This window comes from Rhipicephalus microplus, chromosome 6 (assembly GCF_043290135.1).
Source record: "Rhipicephalus microplus isolate Deutch F79 chromosome 6, USDA_Rmic, whole genome shotgun sequence".
Taxonomy (NCBI): Eukaryota; Metazoa; Arthropoda; class Arachnida; order Ixodida; family Ixodidae; genus Rhipicephalus; species Rhipicephalus microplus.
Genome location: NC_134705.1, coordinates 134,794,702 through 134,819,975, shown reverse-complemented (window position 1 = coordinate 134,819,975; position 25,274 = coordinate 134,794,702). Strand labels below are relative to the sequence as shown.

The 25,274-nt window shown below is 46.8% G+C and overlaps 1 protein-coding gene across 1 annotated transcript; it reads right to left on the bottom strand.

Moving 5' to 3' along the window:
- Positions 1-8,922: 8,922 nt before the first annotated feature.
- Positions 8,923-21,472, bottom strand: LOC119182183 (uncharacterized). The gene is made up of 4 exons (XM_037433268.2): positions 21,055-21,472; positions 16,448-16,564; positions 10,592-10,678; positions 8,923-9,027 (listed from the first exon to the last, which is right to left on the bottom strand). The coding sequence occupies exons 1-3, from the start codon at positions 21,310-21,312 to the stop codon at positions 10,592-10,594; spliced, it is 462 nt and encodes a 153-aa protein (XP_037289165.2). The 5' UTR covers positions 21,313-21,472; the 3' UTR covers positions 8,923-9,027.
- Positions 21,473-25,274: the final 3,802 nt, after the last annotated feature.

Below are 25,274 nucleotides of genomic sequence, written 5' to 3'. Positions count from 1 at the left end.
CCTCGCAGACGGCGGCTGGAACGATGGACTGGTGTGTCGACGGGTGGTAGTGATTCCGGGCTTGAATGTCGGGTCCGCGAAGGGGTGCCAAGCATGAAGACGTACCCAGCGCCTCCACCAGTGTGACGACGCGAGATTGACGAGCACACAAAGCGCCTCAAACAAATACGATTTATCGATTGCAGGAAACAGACTGCAACGACTTCTTAGTCTTTTTCCCTTGGCCAAGGACACTCGCGCTGCTTCGTTGTCCTCGCCACTGGCACATACGCGCGGCAATATGCTATTGAGCATATTTTTAGTATGACCGCCTCAATGATGAATTCACGGCCGAACATGTACAACAATGTACATTTTTGCATCTTTGTCACCACCTGTCAACTTTGTTTCACACTGTATGCGGCTCAAATTATTTTTGGTCTACAGTAAAGCATTCTGGTAATTTGCTAATGTCCTCTCTAGCACTTTAACAATTTTTGTCTTTTTATGAAAAAAGAGCCAAATGCCAAAATGGACCATATTGTTTATATTCGAGGCCACAGAAAACATCCACAGAAGCGCGAAAGATTGTAAAACATATTTTATGTAATACGCCTACCATGGTTATAAAGGTAAAAATTTGTCTTTAATTCGGAAAGAACGGATTTTTCGGCAACTTGTTTCACGAGCTACGGTTTCGAGCTTTCCGAAAATATTCACATGAGGCTTGTAGTACTGGAATTTTTTTTTCGCAAAAGATGCTTTGGTGGAACACTTTTGGCCTTAGGCAGATAGCTTTGAAGATTTTTAAAGTAAATCGCAGATGGTCAAGCACCAAGGTTGAACCGATTGGCGTGGAATGAACCCAACATAACATATACCAACGCTCCATCAAAGCGAATATTGCGTGTGTGCTGAGGCAACAAGGGAAGGTTACGACACCCTCGAGAAGACGACCTTTTGCCCCATATCAAGAGTGGAGAATGAACTGCAAGCGAAAAAACGGCATGGACCAGCAGGTCTTGTTCCGTGCAAAGAGATCAGACTCGACACGGTCGATCACCTTCCAACGTTCTCCCCCCAAAAAAAGGCCGTTGCAAATACCCGAAATGCACGAGTATTACCCGGGTAATGTGCAGAAAGTGCAATGTACATCTTCGTTTCACGGCAGGAAAGGAGTGCCTCCAGAAATTTCACACTGACCCATAGGGGTCATGCAATGAAGCCTGACTTCGGCCTCATGCCTATAGTGTTGTCCACAGGCAACAAAGCTGCATCTAGAAAACCAAACATAGCATTTTTTTTTTTTTTTTGAAATATTTAATGTCTCGTCAATAAAGGGTTAGAAAACTCACAGAGCTCGAAGCAGGGGCTGTTCTCTGTGATTACATTTTCTTGCTTAGTAGTGAATGGCCACACAACGGAACCCATCGCCGTGAGTCGCGGTATACGACAAGGTTGCCCTCTCTCTGCGCTTCTTGTTGTACTATTTATCGATCCACTGCTAGAACAGATCAACAGATGTAGTTCAATAGGCGGATTTCCTTTTCCTGGCCTGAGTGAAAGGAAACTGGCAGCCTATGCCGACGATATTTCACTTTTCCTCATGAATATGGATAGCTATACAGGGCTTTTTTGCAACTCTTTTACACCTACAGAAGCCTCTCGGGAGCTCAACTCAATCCAGATAAGAGTAAAGCAATGCGCTTTGGTACCTTCGCTGAGCAGTTTTCCGGTGGAGTCCACTGGGTAGATGGAATAAAGGTTCTGGGGGTGACCTTACTTGCATCCGTGTAAGTAGCCCGTACCACCTGGAATGAAATTAAGCGCAAAGTGGATGAACGTATTGAGATTGCGAGGACGTTTCATTTACCTTTTACTGAACGCACGTATCTCATCAGCACAAGCATAGCAGCTTTCCTTTTCTATGTCGTAAAAATTGCACGGCCACCTCGACAAGATTTTTTAAGAGTAGCAACCACATGTGGCTCCTTCTTTTGGGATGGCCATGCGGAAAGCGTCGCCAGAGCACTAGTCCGCCTACCAACAAAACTGGGAGGTTTTAACATTCCCGACTTTGAAGTTATGTGTCGTGTATCGGCCTTGAGAACGACATGGGAACTCATTTCAAGTACGACATACCGAGGCCAAGAACTCACAAAGTACCTGATGGGAACTTCCCGTCGTTTCTTTGGATTGGCAGACGAACCAGGATCAGCGGCTGAGTGGCCGCCGCCCTACTATACGTACGTGGGGAAATCTCTGCATTTATTGCAAAATAACTTACCAGACTGTGAGTTGATGGATATGTCACCCACTGAAATATGTGAATGCTTTGCAGTGAAAAAAAAATTTTAACGATGATCAGCGCAAGAAATGCCGCAAAAGTCGACGCTCCATGGTTCATGAAAACCACTACCATATCCGCTGAAGTTCAAAACTTCACATGGTTAAGAGAATGGCAGGCGTTGCCAACGGCCGACCGCCTTGCGGCGTGGGGTGCGGTGTGGGGTGTAGCGCCCTCTACCTCAGGTCCGCAATGCGGCCAGACGGAAACCCTAAATCATGTTATTCACGAATGTCCTGTGGCACGTAAATTCTGGCGTTTGGTGACCAGCACGTTTCAAGTCAGCATGCAATGGCAGTTGCGGTGCAGAGACATTCTTGTTGATTTGATAATGTGTATTGGTGCTTCTGTATTGTGGAAGCAGAGAGAACTGGAACGCCAGCGGGGATGCGTCCTCAGAGGGCCATGTTTCCTCTGCTACATCGTTCAAGAACCATGATGTTAACACATCTGAACGAACAGTTATTCATTCTGGGGGAGGAAGCTTTCCTTGTACGGTGGTCAACACGATTTATTCTTCTCAGAAAGAACAAAGTGTCCATGCCTTGCCTTCATTACTGAGAAGGTAGGCTAGTTTTTGTGATTTCACTGAACTTGCATGTAGTATTGTATAAGTATTTATTTATTCATATACGCATTTTTTGCCTTTTTTGTTCCTTTTCATGAAGTGTACGTACCCCTGCGCATAGTTTTCTTTGTGCACGTTAGAATTTCTGTTTGCAGGCACAAACAGTTTCCATTGTGTATTTGAATGTACATTAGAATATATTAGCAATGTCTAGAGAACGAAAAGCGTAACATTTAAATGTCTCCTGTGTATGTATGCTTCTTTAAAAAATAAAATTCTCTTGAACCTTCTACATTGCTTGCCGTTGTGTTTTTCCTAAAGGACGGCTTTCTGCTCTCACATAGCAGAGTGACAAGTACTCTAAATCGTTGTACACTTTTTCTAGACACACACAGGTGGCGTGATGCTCTCTCACAGTGATGCTCTCTGTAGAGGCGGATTTCGGTTCAGACGACAAGAATGCGCAAATTTATTTATTTATTTATTTATTTATTTAAAAATACCTTACAGGCTCTATTACGGAGCATAGAGTAAGGGGGGTACATAGGAAAGAATGCTAGTGGGTGATACTTCTGTCACAATACAAAGCAACTACAAAGCAAATCAACTACAGAGCAACTAATAACTAATAACTAATAAAAATACAAAGCAAGTAATAACATTGGAACTAATAACAGTGCTTGCACAAATGACAAAGAGGGGCTTCAAGCAACAACAAGCATTTCCCAGCCGCAAAAAAAAACACGAAGAACAAAAACAGAATTGAAGGAGGTTATACAATGCTATTGAGATAGATGTATCATTAATTGCTCGCGAAAATTTTCATGATTAGTTAAATTGACAATGACGTCGCGTAGGTCATTCCAGAGTGCTATGGCACGAGGCAAAGCCGATGAATTGAATGATTTCGTTTTTCCAAAGATGCGCGTGATGCTTCGCGGATTGTGAAGTCGTTTAGACATGCGCGATGGTGCCGTTAGTGGGAAGGGTGGTGGCCTGGATGCGTGAATATATTTATGAAGCAAAGACAGGAGGGCAACTGTGCGCCGTATGTCTAGATGTTGTAATGAAAGGTCATGTTTTATTTGTGTGACGCTCGAGGGGCGACTGTAAATACGTGAAATGAACCGTGCCGCCCTGTTTTGCACAGCTTCTGGCTGGTTAATGAGATAGGCTTGGAAGGGGGACCATATGGGTGATGCAAATTCCAGCTGTGGGCGAACAAAGGTTAAGTAAGCTTGTTTGCGGACGTTATTTGGCGCGTTTCGTAGGTTTCGACGTAAGTATCCCAGTGTTCTTGATGCGTTTGCAGATATGTAGGTTACATGTACCGCCCAAGTAAGATTAGAAGTGAAATGAACGCCGAGGTACTTATACGAAGACGACCGTGACACGTTGGAATTATTTATGGAGTAATCAAGTTCCACAGTTAATTTTTTTCGACTAAAGGATATTACATTACATTTTGATAAATTTAAAGTCATTTGCCATGCACCACACCAGTTGTTAATGAGATGAAGGTCTTTTTGGAGAGCAAGGTGGTCATCGGTAGTAGTTATAGAACGGTATAGAATGCAATCGTCAGCAAAAAGCCGTATTGACGAAGAAATATTAGTTGGAAGATCATTAATGTAGATTAGAAAAAGTAGTGGCCCCAAGACGCTACCCTGAAGCACTCCGGGTAGCGTCTTGTGCGTTTTGTGCTAAACAAAATTGCATTTTGTTTAGCCCACGTAGCCTTACGAATCACAGCGCAAGAGGCTTACCCGCTTTGTGGGAAGCAACACAGCATTTTTGCAGCTGCATGCAGCCGCTTGCAGCCTCAGCCTTTCTGTTATGATCGCGGGCAAACGCGAGAGTCACACGCACGCGCGTGCTTCATGCTAGGTAATGAAATTGCACACGAGGAAGCGTTTCTCTGCGGCTCAACCCTAACATTTATTCCCAAGCTTCTGTACGGTTGTCATACGGTGCACATTAGATTGCCATCGAGCCACACGTGGGTGAAAGATATATATGTATGCTTGACTCAGTTCCACAGCTTCTTCGAAGAGGTAAATCGTGATAAAAAATGGGATCCCAACCGGACTCGATTACCTTTGCAAATGCACTGCGCACCTTCCATATTATTTTGATCCCTTGAATGAGCATGCTGAGAGGTACGTCTTGCGTACTGTGATCTAAATGGCAATTTCGTGTTTTAGTAAAAATGGCTATGTCCAGCTTTTTTTACGCCTTCATTCATAAGCTGCGTGACATTTCACTGCAGTTATTGCAGGATGATTCAGTTTTCGAAGCCGACAGCGTTTTCACCTGTTGATCAAGACAACATTGAGAAGATGGAACTGTGGCTGTGGGCCCACTCTACAGGCATAAAAGCAAGGAAGCATGTAAGCTGAAGTCGTGGATGGTAGGGGCGCAGGCAGAACTTTTTTCCGGAGGAGGCACCACCTTGGTTAGAATTGAGGGCTGGGCAGGAAGATGTGGTCGACTGTTATTCTGTGTGCTATATGACATGCAAACTTTTCGGGGGGGGGGGGGGGGCACGAGCTTTGGACGAACGTCACTGGAAACAGTGTTTCGGCAAGTTGATTTGTCCTTGACAGGGCAACAGCGTTACCTTCACGAAGAAAAGTTCACTTGTCAACCGAATGGCTCCATCGACATTCACTGTAATCCTTTTCAGAAGCATTTAGATCACGTGTGGTTGTGTGACAGTGGTAGAAGTAAAGACTCACAGATTTTCATATTGCGGCTACAAGCATTTCATGAAAGGAAGCAGTTTGTAATTACTTGACATAATTTGAACTAGGCGCCAAAAGTAAAACAAACTAAAATTACGTAGCCAAGCCAACTCGAATTTAAGCCTTTCATTTAACGCATTTTCCCGACACGAGCTTGGCTGCAGTCTTCGCTCAAGCGACAATACAGTTCTGTCAGTCCAGTCATACTTACAGAGAACTGCATGGGCTTAATCATAAGTACTCATGCAAAATCGATATCTGCCTAAACAATGAGTCCGCATTCTTGTGCTCACTGGTTGCCTTTCGGAAATGCTGAAAAACCTTCGTGGAACTAGAAATCCCCGGGTTAGCGCACCGTACAGCCGCAGAAAACATCTCTTGCCCAAATAAACTATCTTCGAATGCATGGTGTAACTTGTTCGGCGTAGCTCACTGCTGCTTCCGTTCTCTGCCCTCCACAACTTGCCGTCTTTATCTTTGCCGTATATGACACGCCAACCGAGCGAGATAACTGAGCGCGATCCAGCTTCCAATATCGCTGAGCGAGGGGCGAGGATGAGCGGAAGCAAGCGCTGCGAACGCAAGACAATCCCTTCCCGTGCTTCGCCTGGCTTAAAATTCACGAAATAAGGAGCAAGAAAAGAGATAAACAAAGGAGAAATTCTTTACAGAGATATCAACTTTTTTTATATGTGAAAAGTTGTGAAAGCCAGTAACTGGAAACATTCAACCTCACTTCGCTTAACCACATCTTAGCATGTCCAGCGACCGCTGCAAGCGCACATGTTCTTTGAAACGAAAACTTGCGCCGCTTTTCCGGTACCTGGCGCCGGATCTTATGTGAAGCGCCGCTACTCATGCACGAAAACTGCATAGGGCAGGGTTCCCGAAAACGCGGCCCGCGAGCCTATCGTTTGAGGCCCGTGGTCCACACATGACTGTCTTCTTGCAACATTGTTTTTAGTTATGTCATTGAGTACACAGGTGAGCTACATAGGCATTACTGGCCTGAAGCACTTTTCGTGGGGCACCTCATGTGATCCCCATGTTCTGAAGGATTATCGTAAAACAAAAGTTTTATTTCCAAATATACTTAAGAAATGAACCATGCATAATATGGTAAAGGCATTCTTTCAAAAGGTGACGTTACCAGACAATTTGGACAAACTGCCCCTTCCCCCTGCTCCACTCTCTGCTTTTGTCTTCACCTTCTTATATATCTGTCCCTGCCTTCAAGGAACTAAATTGCTTCACTGCAGTCCCTTGGCATAAACAACCACCACCCACCCCCCTAAAAAAAAGATTGAAAGACGGCAGCAGGTTAGCTCTATTTAAAAAGTACTACTGATGAGATTGCATGGTTAAGAATGATATTTAAACTGATATCAAAGTGGCCGTGCATCAGCTTGAGTGCTATCTTTAGGCGTGTACTTCTAAAAGTTGATCTTACAACTGTTCGAGGCATCGCGTGCATGCGCCGGTGATGCACTACTAAGTACGTAGATTGTGCCCGTTGATTTTAATTATTGCGCATCAGTGCCGCTTGCACTTTTACACCTTCATTCGTGTAGATCTCTATATATGCATTATTACTACATCAACACAATTCGCAGACATTACGCAAGTCCCACTCGCTCGGATGTTCCTCCAGTGGAGAGAGAAATGTTCGAAAATAGTTTACGTCCAAAACCCCTCATATTACTCATGATAAGCGGAGCAGAGCAAGGCTCCGAACATTCCGACTGTTCTTTGGCATGCACTGATATCGCACACAACACGGGCCTCCTCTATTGCACCTTCACCGAACTGTGACCACCGCGGCCGGGTTGAAACCCGCGACTTTCGCCTTAAAGGCTGAGCATCACAACCTCTGCTTATCCACGGTGCGTAGAAATCTTTCATAAGTACCAGTGATACGCACAAATCAATCTAATAAGCAACTTTCTACCTCAGTGAACAAAGCGTTCACAACTTGTGTGCTATGTACGGAGCTTCTGGAAGTTTTCCCGAAAGTTTACGGTAACTACAGCCTGCTATAACGGCATCGACAAAGCATTCGTTCAGTTCGCGAGCGAAAGCCCAACAAATGAGCAGAAAGGCACTCCGACTCGTGCTCATCGTCACACATGAAGAGCATAAGTCACTATGGTACAGTAATGCATCGCCTGTTTTTTGTTCAGCACACCTATTTAACTGCCGAGCGTATTCTTAAAAAAATTACAGAAAAATCTATTTTACTTCAGCGTGAAAATCTTCGTTTTATGCGACCACAGTCGCACTGACACCAACAATGAAGCAAAAATTTATGAAAAAGTTTGCCATTTCATTGACCATGTGTCCTTTAGTCGATCGTCTGTTCCTCGGATCATCTGTTCGGGAACCATCTTCCAGGGTCCTCAGCGACGGCCCTCTCCTGCTGGACGGCCCACACCTAGTTTTTGAGGCCTCACTGAAGCCGGCTTGCCATCACTAAGCAGGGCACCCTGCTTCAGGGGCACCTCGAGTTAGCGTCGTCCTGTTTCGTGACCAACCGCGTCACCAAAGACCACGGGCCATATATATCGGCCCGTTCGTTGTCGCACCACGGGCAGCCAGGTCACCATGTTCGGACGTAACATATAATTGCTCCGAAAGAGTCAACAGCCGAAAATTTTATATGTGGTGGCATTAGGTTCCTTTGAAACCACTAATGACGCTTATGAAAACGATGGCTTCTTACCGCTGTTCCAACCTTATGCACCACTACCAGATAACGACTACCATGTCGCACTGACCACACGTTAAGCCCTTTCAGCTATGGTGATAAGGCTTTCGAAGTAATAGATACCGACACGACCAATAATTCTTTTCTACTGTTTGTTGGTTATCTGTAGCTATACAGTGATGAATTGTGCACATCCTTTTAACAGCATGCGGCGCAGCCAGCATCATCACTGCGGTTTCAGCTTTCATTCCACGTGGCATTGATGTAAGCGACGTGTATGTTTTTATCACCGAGTTGTCAGCAAAATTGCCGAAATGCTCGGCAAAAGGTGGGTACACCCTGCGGAGAAGTACAGCGAATGCTCTTTTGTTGCGTTTAGATAGAAGGCACCGTACTTCTGACCTCTCGCAATCAATGACGGTCGTTCATAGGATGCGACGTCCAGGGATTACTCCACAAAAGTATAGCATGAAAATGTTACGTACTATCGCTATAACAGCACGAACTACAGCGCTACTAACTGAATGGCGCCACGGCATACTTCGCCGTTTCTACGAGCTAACACAACAAGAACATTGAGTGCGTAATTAAAACACTTTATTTTCAAGTCAGCGGCTCTCTCCACTGGCGCACACGGTCTTGAGGAGGCCACAGACGCGAAATCATCCTGCACAGGCTGGTTAGCCTGAAAAAAACAAAAAAGTAGCAGAGCACATTCGTGAATGTGTAGCAAGGTTGGCATCACAAATTCAAGCAATCGTATTTCTGAAGAAAACTAAATTTGCCACACGGAACGTGCAGCCCGGAGGATTTTGTTGTAATGTGTATAAAGAATCGGTTCGCATTCACGACAATTACAATTCAACCTAGTGGCGATAATGATCCTTCCGCGGCACTTCCACTTTTTTCACAGGGACACAGCAAAGAAAAGATATGCTCGCGCTACATCTTTTACAATATTTTGCAGGAAAATAAGTGCTGCTGCAACTTCATTCCGCGTACTGTCGAAACGGTGAAGACGATTCCCCTTCATCAGGCTCACGTGCACCCATATTTCGGCGCCTCACCTTGGTTCACCCTTTGCACTAAGCGTCGCCCATCTTGGCGGGTGTCGCCCTTTCTCTCCTACTGAGTCCCACTCTCGCCGAAATACCCCGTGACTAGTGCTACGCCGAAGTACGGGAGAGTCTCAACCAAGAACAGCTGCACCATTGAACATACAAAGCCGTTTCACAACTGCAAGGATGGCCAACAGCGAAGTCAGCAGCTGCGATTGCACCGGCAGGCGCTCCGGTTCCCTTTCCCCTTCCTCTGAGTGAATGAGGTTCGTTCCACAACGAGTACCACTTACGTGTACCCCAGTACTACGGCACCTTTTCATGCATTTAATTAAGGAAACTGTCTACCGTCCTTCGCCGATTTTCTCTTCTTTCCCATGTCGCAATAAAAAGCGTACCACCTTAAGCGTCAAACCTCGAATCGGTTTCTCTAGAAAGTGTGTGGAAATTTTTAAAAGAGCGTTTTCGATCTGTGTTTGATCTATCTGTGGAATGAATGCCCAAAACACTGGTCGGTGAAGTCGACGACAATTGTACTGTTAGTAAAACTGAAAAACTGAAACTACGTGCGGTTTTGGTAGGATTCATCCAGATTTGTTTATGAAGCAAATACCTTAGTGGCACGCACATACATTTGTTCTTATGAGCGGCGACGGGTGCCATGGTGTGTGCCGTGTGCAGGCAGCCATGCGGGCAAGCGGCAACACTTCCGGCAGCGCCACTACGTGCCTTATTGGAAGCGTGAGAAAAGTAAAGGAAAAGTTTCTGTGATGCAACCTAAAGTTGCCTGAAGCGCGAAAAATACACATTTAAGTTATACGTTTCCGTTTCGAGCAAAAGAGACAACCTTGCTGAGAATTCTTGTCCTGCTAACAGGTTGACCACATGGCTGTTGGCTGACGCTAGCGGTCATTTTTTTGTTTTGTCAACATCGACCGAATATTAAAACGCGCTTATCTATCGGGCAAAGACATGCTCGTTGCCGCCGATGTGATGATTGATGTTTGCACCACAATCACAAAAATAGTTTTCCGAGTCCCTTCAACTCCCTAACTCCAAAAATCACTGAGTCAGACTTATTGAGTGGTCTTTGAAAAAGTGACATTATATTATTATTGTATAATTTAGCGAAAATTGGCTTGTGTGCAAGTTTTCCATTGAGTATTTTGTACTGAATAAATCAAAACGTACCTAGTGTATGACTGTGCACCAGGAATCATGGTGAGTAGCAATGCCATCGTCCGACGAACGGAACATTGCCTGGCATAACCCATCCACCTGAAAAAATACATTGAAACAAGCCCTACATAGTCAAGTAGATCCTCCATGAGAACGGTAACAACGGAGGCGTTTATTTTGACAGTCTGGGTCAGAGTTTGGCTTTCGTCGCCAATTCTGAAGTCAGAGTCTGGCCTTCACGTGGTAGTTCACGGTGTACCGAAGACACTCATACCATATATATATATATATATATATATATATATATATATATATATATATATATATATATATATATATATATATATATATACAGATATACATATATATACATATATATACATATATATACATATACATACATATATATACATATACATACATATACATATATATATATTTATATATCGGTGAGTCGAAGTTTCGGCAGAGCAAACACTAATATAAAACCGCGGTACGCTACTAGCGGCTCGTCCACACCACCTTCGGCGTGCGGTATACTTGACACACTGGGCTGTCTGGCTTGCCGCGATGGATATACGCTCCCAATCGTAGATCTTTCTTTGAATTAGTGAAGGAAAAAAGTTGCACAATTATTCAGCTCGTACTGACGCTGTAGGTCAACCTAACCCGATAAAGGTGGCGGGGCATATATGGCGGGTGGCGGGGCATATACTCGATATAGAAAAATTCTTGATATACTGAAGCATTTCTCTTTCCACAGCTTCATGCCCCTAACACCCCACGTACTTTGAGTCTCCATATTATGACCTGTGTTCATCCGCAATTTCAATATGACAGAGTTCCTGTGCTGCCATAGACAGATCAAGGGGTGAAATTTAAAAAAAAAGAAAACTTGAAGAAGTTTACATTAGCCATGCAAAGCTTAACAGCGAAGCAGGTTGATCTTGGCAGCATAACGTGGCCTCAGCGGCAGATGCCATGTCTTTCTTTGGCGTAGACAGTACAGAGCCGAACCACTGTTACAGATCATGCATGTACTGTATGCAAACTCCAGCACCAGGACAACTAACCTACAAGGCGCGCTGTGGCACGCCCTGTAGAAGCGCGAGCTTGTCACTAGTACTCTACTCGACCCTCGCTGGAAAACTCGGCGCGGCAGCTGTGTGGACTGTCTCTGTCAGTGGACACGGCTGTTAAGCGACGGCGTGGAGAGGACATTGGACGTTTTACCTTGAGCTTTATTTGATCTGTGGGGTTTCACGTCCCAAGACCACCATATGATTATGAGAGACGCCGTAGTGGAGGGCTCCGGAAATTCTGACCGCCAGGGGTTCTTAAACGTGCGCCCAAATCTTAGCACAAGGGCATATAGCACATTCGCCTTCATATAAAATGCAATAACCGCAGCCTGGATTCAAACCCGTGACCTGCGGGTCAGAAGTCGAGTACCTTAGCTACTAGACCACCGCAGCAGGGCGGGAAGTGCATACGAGGCTGTACCAGGCACCAGCCGCCAAAGATACATTGTAAACAGCAAGTTTGAACTAACCGACTTGTTAGCTGGGTGAGACGCGCGACCCAAGGTTGAAAAGGGGGAGAAAATTGTCCGACAACTGAAGGTGAAGGCATGAAAGAAAAACCTTAAGAGATGTAGAAGGCTGAACAAACAGTGGAGCCAGTAGCACCAGTTGAAGCTGTGTCATGGACGAGCATTCCAAAATGAATGCGAGACCAGCTTTTCAAGGATGGATATTAGCTGGTCATCCTCTAAACACCACTTCCTTCGTTGCGGCCATAGGATCGCCCTTGCTCGCCTCCTAAAGGCCAAGCTACACCTTCTCCACGTCACTGGCCTTTCTGAACCAGGCTCACCTTGCTACACCAGGCTTTGATAAGGGTAGTAGCATGGCATCGCTCAAACCAGCGATATAGCGAGCATCAAAACACCGAGACCGGATATGCCGACGCACCCTCGCTATCTGCAGCGCATGTTGTGATAGAGTGCCCGGGAATGCAGTTTTGGCTAATTTGACCACAATCAGCATGCTCCAATTTACATTTAGAGCGCCTCTAGAAGGTAATCGCAGCTCTCCCGGCTAGGCGGCGCCTGCGAGAGCGCTGCACTGGCTATAGTCCGTCAGCAATCTAGCATATGACAGTGATATTTGGCGGCGCTGCACCTGAATAACCCATTTATTTAAAAAAAATATCGGCGTAACATGCGCTCCTGAGTACTTTGGTTGTGGGACGACGCTGTTCACACGCAAGACCACAAGTATGGCGACTGCCACGCCAGCGCCCTTGCGGATGAAGTCGCGTGAACACCTCCTATACACTTTTTCACGCGGCCTGAAGAGCTTACGGGCCCTGAGGGGGACCACTGGAGAACCAATGCTGCTATCGCTGTGACGTGGTAAACGACACCACGCGCGCTGCTTCCCTTCAACCCCGAGGCTGTTCATTATCTAGACTAGTTTTTTTTTTACCGCTCTATGCCGCAGTGCCGGACGCCTTAGTGGGCCTTCCTGTGAATTAGTTGTTCCAAAACATCGCAACAGCGATATACTTGACTGATTAATTTGTATGTGAGGATTAACGCCCCAAAACCACCAAGTGATTACGAGAGACGTCGTGCACGTTAAAGAGCCACCTGGGGTTCCTTAACGCGCACTCGAATCGGAGCACACGGTGTCTCAAAACGAGCGCTCAAAAAGGGCGCGCCGCCAAATTCTCGCGACAAAGAGCCAGAGTGACGCGGCGAGGTCAACCATAAAAAAAGGAAACAAACATCTAACGACCCCCCCCCCCCGGGCGCGCGCCTCTCCTCTCGGAAGCGTAGGTTCGCCGACGAACCTCCTCACCCCACATCGGCGGCCGAGCAAGCTCTGGAAATTTCTAGATGGAAAGGGGCGTGGTGATGCCGGGTTGAGTCATCCGTCGCGGACGGCCTTCGAACCGTCTCGCCCTCTCCCCAGCCTTCGCTGCGCATCGCGCCGACGAAATGATGAGAACATTCTGGAATCTCGCGCGGAAGGTATTTAATCGAGCAGCCGAGACGAGAGATCAGGAGAAGACGGAAGTTAGCGCCGGAGCGCGTAGGGATTCCGCCGAGTAGTCGGCGAAGGTTTTGTCCGTAGAGACAAAGCAGGAGAAGACGATGATTTCCACCTGAGGGGTGACGACTCGAGCTACAGGCAAGAGTGTGTGTTTACCGCTATCGAGCGAAGACGCGTGGCAACAACTGCGTGCGAAGCCGACGTGTTTCGGGCGATGAAGTTTGGTGCTTGGTGAGCGGCCAATTGAAGACGCGAGGTTTCCTGGAAGAGAAACTTCTGGGGCAGCGGAACGACAACAACGCTGGACTTTGAGTGAGTGAATCTCGGAATAGTATCATCCAGACTTTCGTTCCCAGAACTTCGGACTGAATAGGTTTTCTATCTCTTTAGTCTTTAAGTGTCTTGGTTGTTCAATGCATGCGACTGCATTGTAGGGCGTATTGTTGTCTGTGTCCGTTGTTTCGAGTGTGGCTGATTGTACTGTGTAGTACGTTGTTGATTGGTGACATATTGTAGTCAACTATTGTGGAGTGTGCATACTTGTGTATTGTTTTGATCTGCCATTATTGAGAATATAATTTTGTTTGTTTATCAACTCTCGGCTCTGACGTGTTCTTTGGGCCACAGCCGGCGTCCGCTGGCGCGCCAAAAAGGACCACTTCTAAATTGTCCACGCTTTCGTGGTGCGGTTCGGGGGGCCGATACTTCGGCCCTTGGAATTAGCCCGGCGATCACCTCCCTAATTAACGGGACCTGTGACACACGGGCCTACAGCATATTCGCCTCCAAAAATGCAGCCGCCGCAGCCGAGATTCGCTCCAGCGACTTGCGATATACTTGATAAAACTAATATCAGCGAAACAGCTAAGCGTTCATCCTCGCGTGTGCAACTCACTCAGTGGTCAGTTTTAAAAGACGATAGTCTATCTTGGGGGCCTGCGACGCAAAAATTTTGGTCTGTTTGTCCGCCCTTAACGGTACCCTATATAAACGGCACCAAAGTGACCAAACGATACTCTAAACGGCCGACCCCATCCGCAGCGCCCACCAATATTGCTCAAGGTTCAGCGTTCATACTTGTGCGATTGTCAATTAAAAAGCAATTATTGCGCATATCTGATGCATCATAACAACGTCAATAATATGCATGAGTATTTTTTTTACTAGAAACGGCATACACAATTTTAGGGATTGTAGCCCTTATAACGCAGTGCTGGCCATGCAACGCTTGCACGAAACGGCATTTCCAACGCTTAGATAAGACGACACGGTGGTGGCGCCTACTCGTCGCCTTGCGTTCTACACCTTAACACTCAAAGACGGGCGCGCACGGTGCGCGCCTCGTTTTCCAAGATAACTGCCAGATTGCACTCATGTCTCACGTGTGACGCGACTTGATGCGCTCGTTTGCCTCCGCTGCACGCACTATGCACTAACGCAGCGCCTCCAGAATACCATTCACCGATTTTCTTGCGCAGAACATCAAATAAACGTTTTGTTCACTCTCTCCAGACGCAAGACTATCGCCTTTCAACGACATTTGCGGTGTCACATTCAGATACGGGGCAAATGTGTTTTTTTTTCTTTTGAACGTCCGTGTACCCGCAACTACTTTGCTCCCGCAATGAGAGTTAAAATGTTCAATAAGTACGACGATGTCCTTCGCGAGTCTGTAGGCATATGAATATAATACCTTTATTTGCACCTGGCTGCAAAGAATGATTCCTGAAGCGCGCGGTCGCAGCAGTCGTTTTGTTCGGCCCTTGCATAGTCAAAAGAACGCATGATGCGGTCTACTTCTCGCCCTGGCGCGAATTCACTGCAAGCGCGAAACCAATCGGGATGCATGTTCGATAAAGCCGAGAATGGGGAAACGAGCCATGATTCATTAGGGAGCTTTAAAATACCGTTTGCAAGCGCTGCAAGCGTAGTGGGCGCCATACGAGTTTTAGAATAGCGTTTGCCCTGCTGCGAATTACAACGCACGATCGCAGCGACACCATAGCGTCGAAACCAGCGGCTGCGGGCCACATGCGGGCCGCCATCACCGCACGCAATTTCGGATTTTTTGCGTGCGATCCGCGAACGCCGACTCGCGTAGTGACGCATGTGCAATGGCAGCGACCGCACCGCAAGGGCTCGTGGTGCGCTATGCTAAAGCTCACTATTATCGCGTGGCGTAAAGCGCTTTCGCGAAAAAAGATTTCAAGTACTTCGTTGGGGCTGAAATCCTGGGGGAGTATGACGTGGGAATTTCCGGAAACGTACACACAGGAATTTGCGACGTTTATTCACGCCAGGCCGGTAGTTTTTTTTTTTTCAGCTGTCTGTAGTACAAGGGTGGCGAGAGTGATTTTGTAAGTATGCTGCGCTGTACGAGGGGGAGAGGTGCATAAGTCGTCCATCTATTCCTCATAGCGAAACGCAGTTGAAATTTGTTTTGCACCTGAATTAAAACGGGGAAATGTTCTTTGGACCTTTATGTTAGTTACTTACACACTTGTTTGCTTCTTTCATTGGTTGTTTCAGAACGCACGCGCACGTTCCACGCCTCCTGGAATGTCTGCATAACTTGAACGACTCGGCTGCGCACGCGCAGGCACTTCTGAGGAACCTTCGTCTGCCTTCGTATTTTTTTCGTGTTTAATACAACGGTAGTTCCGAGGCTGCGTTCGCACCATCAGCTTCCTCGAACTTCATTCTCGTCTGTCTAGTGCGGTATAAGCTGTTAAAATGAACCTTGATGAACTATAGCTTTCAATTCCCTTATTGAAGGACCCACGATTCGTGTTGAGAGAGGTGCACTTACCCATCTCGATGTCGACTGGCACTGAGTAGGAGAGTAGGGGCCGAGAGACGAGCAGTTGCTTCTGGATGTGAGGAACTCCACGATGTAGAAGCCCTTTGGCGACTTGTCTTGGGAATACTGGAACAGTGCGAGACATGTGATCATCAGCACAGCACTCGGGTCTAACGCAGGCCATGACACGGTCAGCCAATAGCTGGTGCGTTTTCAGTGAAAACTAGATGTAACGTGTCTATTACACCTGCAGAGATGAAAAAGTGGGCCCGAAAAATATTTACGAGAACCCCACCTCAGCGGCTGTATTACCATGGCACGTGTGATGTCGTGGGCTGGAAGCAGTGCAGCAGTCGTCTTCTAGCGCAGTTTCAGACACCGCAAACCGTCGTCAGTTTCAGTGCCAAGCAATAAAAAAAAGTTGCACTATATCGGTATCACGCGAAACTGGCCAAGAAAACAATATCGTTCGCCGGAACGCAGACGTTCGCAAAGCCAACTTGTTACGTCAAGGATCGCGAGTGCTGAACCCGACTCTCGGGCCCCACCCGCGTTTAATGAACAATATTCAATTATAATGATATGCGAGGTTTAACGTCCTAAAACCATCATATGATTATGAGAGACGCCGTAGTGGAGGGCTCCTGAAAATGATGACCTGGGGTTTTAAAAAACGTATGCCCAAAAAAACAATATCCAATTATAAATTATGTGCCCGACCAAGTGCGGTAAACATTTGTCAGCTTATTTGTACATTCACAATAATCCACGTAACACATCCAAGAAACAGCGAAAATATCGAGCTTATTGTACTGTTTCTACTTTTCCAAAGTGGTTTACTGCTGATTGCTAAACCACTTATACAAGTCACTTTTGTTTTAGTTATTGATCATGGTTACTTTGCCAATTTCTAGCTTCAAAGTTGGCTCCTTTTCAAATCTGCCCAGCGGCAACACTCAGTACGAGAGGCAGAGACGAAGACACACGGCACTATATGACAGTTTGCATAACGCACCTGGCCACCTCGCCATGTACTAGGCTGAATGGAGCTTTGCGCCGTTGTTTGAACGTTTCGAGATGCTATGTCAGAAGATCTTTTAAGTCCTGCACGCTTGGAGTAGTTGCCATTCCATCACGATATGTCAACATCTGGCGTAAGATATTACGCGACCACACTGACGCGTCCAGACCTTGTTGCTCTTTAAAAGACCGTCAGATATATATATATATATATATATATATATATATATATATATACCACGACCAGATATGAAGGACTGTCTTCGGCGACGCAAAAGCGGCAATACAAGGCGTTGTCAGTTTTTCAACCCGAAATCTGCGGACAGATAGAACCAGGACTGCGAGAAACGCCAACATGACACCGACAAAAAATGACACATTGTACTTCAGTGGCTGCCAAGCCTACAAAACAACCATCCCAATGAAACCGCAGGGAAAGCCCACGAAAACTGGATTCATGCCTCAGCGCCTTTGTCAAGCGAGCAAGCGGCTCAGCACGTAAGCATGTGCGTTTAGAACTGGTGAACGATTTACAGTACTTGGTAATGTACTATGGTGAGCTAGAAGCCGTTCCATATTCTATCCGAGGCATGTGTGTTTAGAAAAATTGTGTAACGATTTAGAGTACTAGTTACTCTACTTTAGGATAGCATAAGCCGTCCCGTGGCTACCCTAAGAATAGATTACGTGAGCTCTGTCACACCGGAGTTGCGTTGCAGTATCGGCTGCAATTCTTTGCACAAACCACTACAACTATACAAGTGCTATACGCAGTCTTTTCAAGAGCAAAGATGCAATGCTGGAGGCCTGTATCGTACTGCGCAATATGTAATATCATGCGTTCCGTGTTGGCCACCGGCCTTTTAAAAACATGTTTGGTAGTTTTGAAATGAAGTGAGACGCAAGCGGTAATTGAGAGTGGCCTTTGCTCAGTAGCTCACAAAGTATAGCAGCTGTTCAGGTGCTGTCGGAAACCACGGTATATAATTCCGTCTCAAAAGTACCGAATGCACAACTTATGCAGGTGCAGGCCTCTAGAGACAGGTTTCTGCCCTCCCATAGTAGAGTGTTAAGTACTCCAAGTTGATTGATTGATATGTGGGGTTTAGCGTCCCAAAACCACCATATGATTATGAGAGACGCCGTAGTGGAGGTCACCGGAAATTTCGACCACCTGGGGTTCTTCAACGTGCATCTAAATCTGAGCACACGGGCCTACAGCATTTTCGTCTCCATCGAAAATGCAGCCACTGCAGCCGGGATTCGATACCGCTACCTGAGGGTCAGCAGCCCAGTATACCTTAGCCACAAGACCACCACGGCGGCGCTTGAGTGCTGTAAGGTAAACACTTTTTTTTCCTCAACACGCATCGGAGTGCAGAAAGCGTACTCACTGTGGACTAGGACCACTCAACACTCTCCCATGGTGCACATCGTACTCTAAATACTCGAACATTTGCTCTTAACACAAATACTGGCCCTCGTAGTGAGAGCACCTCATTTATTCTCCTGCTTAGAGCAAGTTCACTCGAGCCATATAAATCGGAACACGCGAGCATTCAATTTAACCGATACTTTGATGGCACTTTGAATTGTTCCGCATTTAAAAAAAAACACCCGCTAGGGTCTTGCTTGAGTGAGACAGGACCACGGCCGACGCCAACTGGATCCCGCAAGGGGTAGCCCACCTAGTTTTTGTACGGGGCGGCCCCTTAAGGAGCACTCCCCACCCTCCCTGTACATAACTTAGATAAATAAATGTTTTTCACCACCACCACCAGCAGCAGAACGATTATGATGGGCGTGCGGTGGGAAGAGCTGGTGGGCGTGCGGACATTTAGTGGAACTGTGGTGCCCTATTCATTCTGAACTCTCACCAACGGTGACCGAAAATCTCTTGACACCCACAGTAGAGTACCAAGTACTCTAAATCACGAACCCTTTTTTCTAAGCACACATTTGATAGCATCAAGTGCTTAAGAAATTGCACTAGATTCGCATTCTGCCTCTGTGCATGTCCTAATACGTCACCAGCTCGTTCACGGCGTAATTATTGTCACCACGGCCTCATCAATTGTGAGGCCCACGGAACGGCTTTGTGCTCTCCCATAGTAGAGTACCTGGTGCTCTAAATCTGTAATTACTTTTACCAAACGCTGTCTTTTTTAAATGCGGAGCATTTTATAGTCGTACTCGCGAATCTGGCCTCGGCAGCGGCAAGCCCACTGCGCATGCTCGCGCCTCACGTCTTGTGCCGCATGCTTGCGTCTCGTGCTAACGGTCGTCTCTCCCCCGTTCTTTCTTACTCGCCTCGCAAGGCCGGCACAGGCAGGGTCTGCTATAGTAAAAATTGACTGCTCGAGCTGCACAACCGTCCACTGTCCAACCCGCATAAAAGTAGGCACTGGATCGCTCATCAGCGTCCCACCACTCGTTGAAGGCAACGCTTCTTCATCAATAAATAATATGAATGACGAAATTACAATTTCGCATGCCCAAACCATACTCAATTACGAAACATTCACGTGGTACCCCAACCACTCTGCGACGCTTTACTCGAGTTCCCCCCCTTGGAAAGATGCGGGTGCCGGGACTCATTCCGTTGCCGGGCCTCATTGAAGTGCGACGCCCATGGGACGGCTTTGTGGTCCCCCGTAGCAGAGTACCGAGTACTCTGAATCGTTAAACACTGTTTGTATACACACACAGTTCGGTTGGACGTATGCGTCACGCGCGTTTCGTTTCACGTTGCTTACGGTATAGTACGTACATCCCCGTATTAGAAATGCTATTTGACTTGAACTTGAAACGCGCTGTTAAGGCAGCACAATTACGTTTCAAACGCACGGCAATAAAGGCGGGGGCAAGTCAAGGAGCGTTGCTGAATACGGGAGTTAATCTCTGCTCACTTGTCCACGCAGTGCGCTCTATATGAAGTGAACCTCACTAGGAACATTACAACACGGTGCGAACACTCTGGGAAAGTTCGGGGTCTGAATAAACAGTGAATGTACGAAACCACCAAAATAGTCAAGAAATAAGGAGAACTAGCCAAACAGCCAGTGTGACCCATGGGAATTAAAAGTAGCCAAATCAATCACAATCGTAAAAACTGCAATGTTATTCAAAGAACATATGCATGTTGCCACGTGACGCAATGATGGTGTAATAAAAATTGTGAGTTTTCAAATAGGTGCCCCAAATCCTACCCCAAAAGCTATGCGTCAGGTAAACCTGACGTACCCCACTGAATTGACGGCTCACCTGGAATAGGGGGATGACAGGGGGAGTGGCCCAAAGAGTGCATACGCTTTGGGCCACTTCCCCCTGTCGAATTGTCACCCAAAGCGAGCATACGCAAAGTGCTTTGGGGCCCCTATTCGAAAACTCCCTAATAGAGGCTTTTAGCAAGCTACGGAAACACGTTACGGAAACACGACACGGTTCCTTTTCTTATGCGCGTACAATGCCCGCGCATGCGAACTCGTCAGCCGGTTATTTACTTACGCATTTCCGTAACGCGTTTCCGTAGCTTGTTAAAAGCCTCCACTGTTCCTTAGGCCGCGAACGCATCGCAAGAAAAGCGCCACACTCACAATAAATGCGCCGCGTGTCACTCCGTAGACTGTCTGCAGAAACTTGCCCGGCGGATCGTAGGTGTATCTTCGCATGGTTAACCCTGCAATTGCCCGGTACATGTCATCGTTACGCAACTCTCGCTCCGTCAAGAAGTAGCAATTGCCCGGATGTGGTCCACCCTCCGGCATGTCGTGGCAGTCTTCAAAGAAGTTCGTACGTCGGATGCCGATTACTGCGGCGCATAGCAGCACAAGCGTGGCAAGATTGCGGAACATCTCGCCTCTGCAGCTGCCCGATTTCCCTCTGCCGAAAGTGGGCTCACAGAAATCAATGCTGTAAGCCGAGGCAACAGGCAGCAGGTATATAGCTTCGGTTGACAAGGTTCTTCTGGGGGAGTGGTTAAGATTCCGGATAGTGATAGCGAAGTGCGATTGCAAGTTAGGTTCGCTTTCCTATATAAAGCGCCCCCTTTTTGATAATGGCATAAAGAAGAAAGTTTATTTTAAAAGTATTTGAGACAGCTGTTGTAAACGCACATTGTGCACTGGAGAGGAGGTAGGATGATGCAGATCATTGTGCACATGGTGCGATAGTTTCACTTGCCCTCGCGCATCGTTTCGTCGTCGTGTATCTGTGCAAGACCACTCTACACCAGAAGTTCGCCAGTGTCGTGCCCGCCAGCACCTACGTGAGCATGTGCTATAGGTGTAAAGAAACAATTTTATTCATAAAGGTTGTCGAAAAAAGTGCGCTCCTTAAAAAAAGAGCTTTATCGCAAATAAAACAAATATTATTGCGAAATCGTCTTCTGTAGTTATTTCTCAAAATGTTTTTAGATAAAATGCTTAAATGTCTCATAAAGCCCGAATTTAGACCGTTGGCGTCCCGCACGGCAGCACCGGAATGCCGGGACGGAAAAAAAGTCAGCATGTGATGGCGTCACAGACCGCTAAAATTTGTGACGTCATCTTGACAACACTTCATTACGTCATCACGTGATGTAACTTCGTCGAGGAGATTCCGATCTTGCTTGATTGATATTTTGGGTTTAACGTCCCAAAACCACCATATGATTACGAGAGACGCCGTAGTGGAGGGCTCCGGAAATTTAGACCACCTGGGGTTCTGTAACGTGCACCCAAATCTGAGCACACGGGCCTACAACATTTCCGCCTCCATCGTAAATGCAGCCGCTGCAGCCTGGATTCGATCCCGCGACCTGTGGGTCAGCAGCTGAGTACCTTAGCCACAAGAGCACCGTGCTGGGGCATTCCGATCTTGAAGGCAACGCGAAACGAGTTGAGGTGCATTGGAAGCAGTAAAAACTACGCTTTGTGCAGAAGGCTTTCGAATCCTGGCGTGGCAGAGTCAACACATCTAGAGTTACTGCATATGACTCTTTTAAATGGCGCAATTGCGATATTGCTTTTCACGTGCCACTCCCATGCCCCAAACGTAGAGACGCGGAACTCTAAATTTTGCGGATAAGCCAATTTGTCCACTCTGAGCTTCTTCACTAGTCGCATGAGGGCGCTTTAAGCGACTAGCAAAAAAAAAAGAGCTATGTGATACACTAACAATAATTGTTGCGGTTTAACATCCGAAAACCGTGATATGATTATGAGATACGCCGTAATAGAGTGCTCCAGAAGTTTCAGCCACATGGGCTTCTTACACGTGCACTTGAATCTAAGTAGAGTCGTCATTTTCATGAAAGGAAACGCGGTATCACCTTGCAAGCAGCCTTGTGCCGTTCATGTGGCACGGCGCCACGGAGAAGTGCGAAACAAAAAACACTGTAGTAATAAAACCTCGAAGTGGTGTCCTTCCTTCTACTGCCTATTCTTCCATCCCTAATGTGTTTATCATTGTTAGACGCTTTTTATTTGGTATCCACAATTTGTTGGGAAGTTTTAGTGAACGACGATGGCTACCAATAAGGGCTGTCGCTACCACAGCATAAGACTACGGCTTTTTTAAAAGCATGAAGTGCTAAACAAGAAAGAAAACTGCACGATGAAGTGCTGACATTCGAAGGAATGGCATCGCTGTTTCCCCTTTATATGACGGTGCAAGAAAATGCAGGTGCTGGCACTGCGCGTGCCTGAGCAGCCACAATATGGACACACTTTGCTGTCTGCCGTTACGTGGCACTGCAGCCCACAGATTTAATGAGAACAAAAGCAGTGAGCATAAGGTACAGGAAGTCACGCTAGAAATAGTGGATAAATACAAGTACTTGGGTGTATTGGATAAATAACGGGGCTGAGTATCTAAGGGAGCACGAAAGATACGTAATGACTGAGGGCACCAGGAATGCGGCTGTAATGAAAAATAGGGCACTGTGGAACTACAATAGGTATGACGTTGTGAGAGAGATTCGGAAAGGTGTCATGGTCCCCGGTTTGACTTTCGCCAATGCGGTCTTGTGCATGAAATCAGAAGTTCAAGCAAAATTGGATATTAAACAACGTGGCATAGGTAAACTTGCTTTGGGAGCACACGGGAATACCCCGAATCAGGTGGTACAGGGAGACATGGGATGGACATCTTTTGAGTGCAGGGAAGCTAGCAGCAAGATAGAATTTAAGGAGCGATTAAGAAAAATAAGAGAGGAGCGTCGGGCTTGAAAAGTTTTAAGCTACTTGTACATGAAGAATGTCGGTACTAAATGAAAGAAACGAACTCGAAAATTGTCAAGCAAGTATTTAGACAACAGCAGAATACCAGGCCAGAAGAAAACACAGGTTAAGAAGAAGGTGAAAAAAACAGGGAGGGACATGAGGAAGATGGGAATGTTTACGAAACCACAACTGGAGACCCATAGATACAAACTTTTAAGCAAGAAATTGCAAGGGAAAAGATGTACGATAAATCTCGGGGTAGTTTCTGCTCTTCGAGGCTAGAACTAGAGTATTACGGACCAAGACGTACCGAGGAAAATACGAAGGCGCAGACACGGTATGTAGTGCGTGTGGAGAGGAGGAGAAAACGACTGAACATTTGATAATGCTCTGTAAAGGGCTCCACCCTATAGTCGAAGATAATGGCACCGAATTTTTCAAACCACTGGGGTTTAGGGACAGTGAAGGCATTATAGACTTTAAACGGGTAGAAATAACCAGGAGGAGGCTAACTGATTGGTGGCTACATTCGAGGTGCAAGTGAAATTCAATTCTTAAACACACAGTGATAGTACTTAACTTTATGGCTAGGTGGAGTGAGCCATCACCCGATCTAAAATGAATAGCCGGATACATCTATCCATTGATCCATCCAGCAAAGCGGCGATGAGAAATTGAAATTCATCTGCTTCCCCATTTATTTTCTCTTCGTAGCTGTGTGAGTAGCCCCGCTGGGGTGGTCTAGTGACAAAGGTACTCGGCTGCTGACCCGCAGGTCGCGGGATCGAATCCCAGCTGCGGCTGCTGTATTTCCGATGGAGGCGGAAACGTTGGAGGCCCGTGTGCTCAGATTTGGGTGCAAGTTAAAGAACCCCAGGTGGTCAAAATTTCCGGAGCCCTTCACTACGGCGTCTCACGTAATCATATGGTGGTTTTGGGACGTTAAACCCCGCATATCAATCAATCAAGCTGTGTGAGTAGCACTGAAAGCGCGAAGGAAATTTGTAGGTTCAGATTAAAATGAAGAGTGTACCAGAGACCGAGTGAAAATATCCGTGGAAGCGTGCGTATACTGTTACAAAGCAGTAACGAAGTCGTTGGGCCGGATGCCCCCAAGCGTGCCTTCCCGTCATCTCGGACATTCTGTGTGGGGGCGGGTTGTCACCTGCACCGGCTCTGTTTGTCTCGGCTGTGCGCTTTGCCTGCGGGGCAGTGGCTACGGGCGGGCCCCTCTGGAATGTGCGGAAGGCCGGTTGTGTGCTACAGGAGGGACTGCCGTGAATTTCTCCTGCGTGGTCGCTTCCGAGTCCCCGCGCGTGTGCCACGTGGATCTGCCACGTGTGTGAAGGGACACTTGTGTTGTGCTCTCCATGAGTGGTTGGTTCCCGAAGAGACATTCCGCCTATTATCTTCGGAACTGCACGGCGAGGCAGGGGGAGCAGCCCACCAGAAGAAAACAGGAGAGTGTCGCGAGAAGAGTCGTCGTTCGGACGTTACTGTCCAACATGTTGCAAATAAACGTCTTGTTAAGTTTTCCTTTACGCCTGTCCCTCTGCCTCAGCTCTCGAGGGTTCTGAACGTCCCCGTGGCCTGCGGAATAACGACCACCACCC

Excerpts from the sequence above, each read along its gene's own strand:
- LOC119182183 (XM_037433268.2), bottom strand. The coding sequence starts at position 21,312 with ATGTTCCGCAATCTTGCCACGCTTGTGCTGCTATGCGCCGCAGTAATC. Across the intron at positions 16,565-21,054 it reads TGACACGCGGCGCATTTATT|TATTCCCAAGACAAGTCGCC; the intron begins GTGAGTGTGGCG and ends GCACTGTTCCAG. Across the intron at positions 10,679-16,447 it reads GCCAGTCGACATCGAGATGG|GTGGATGGGTTATGCCAGGC; the intron begins GTAAGTGCACCT and ends GTATTTTTTCAG.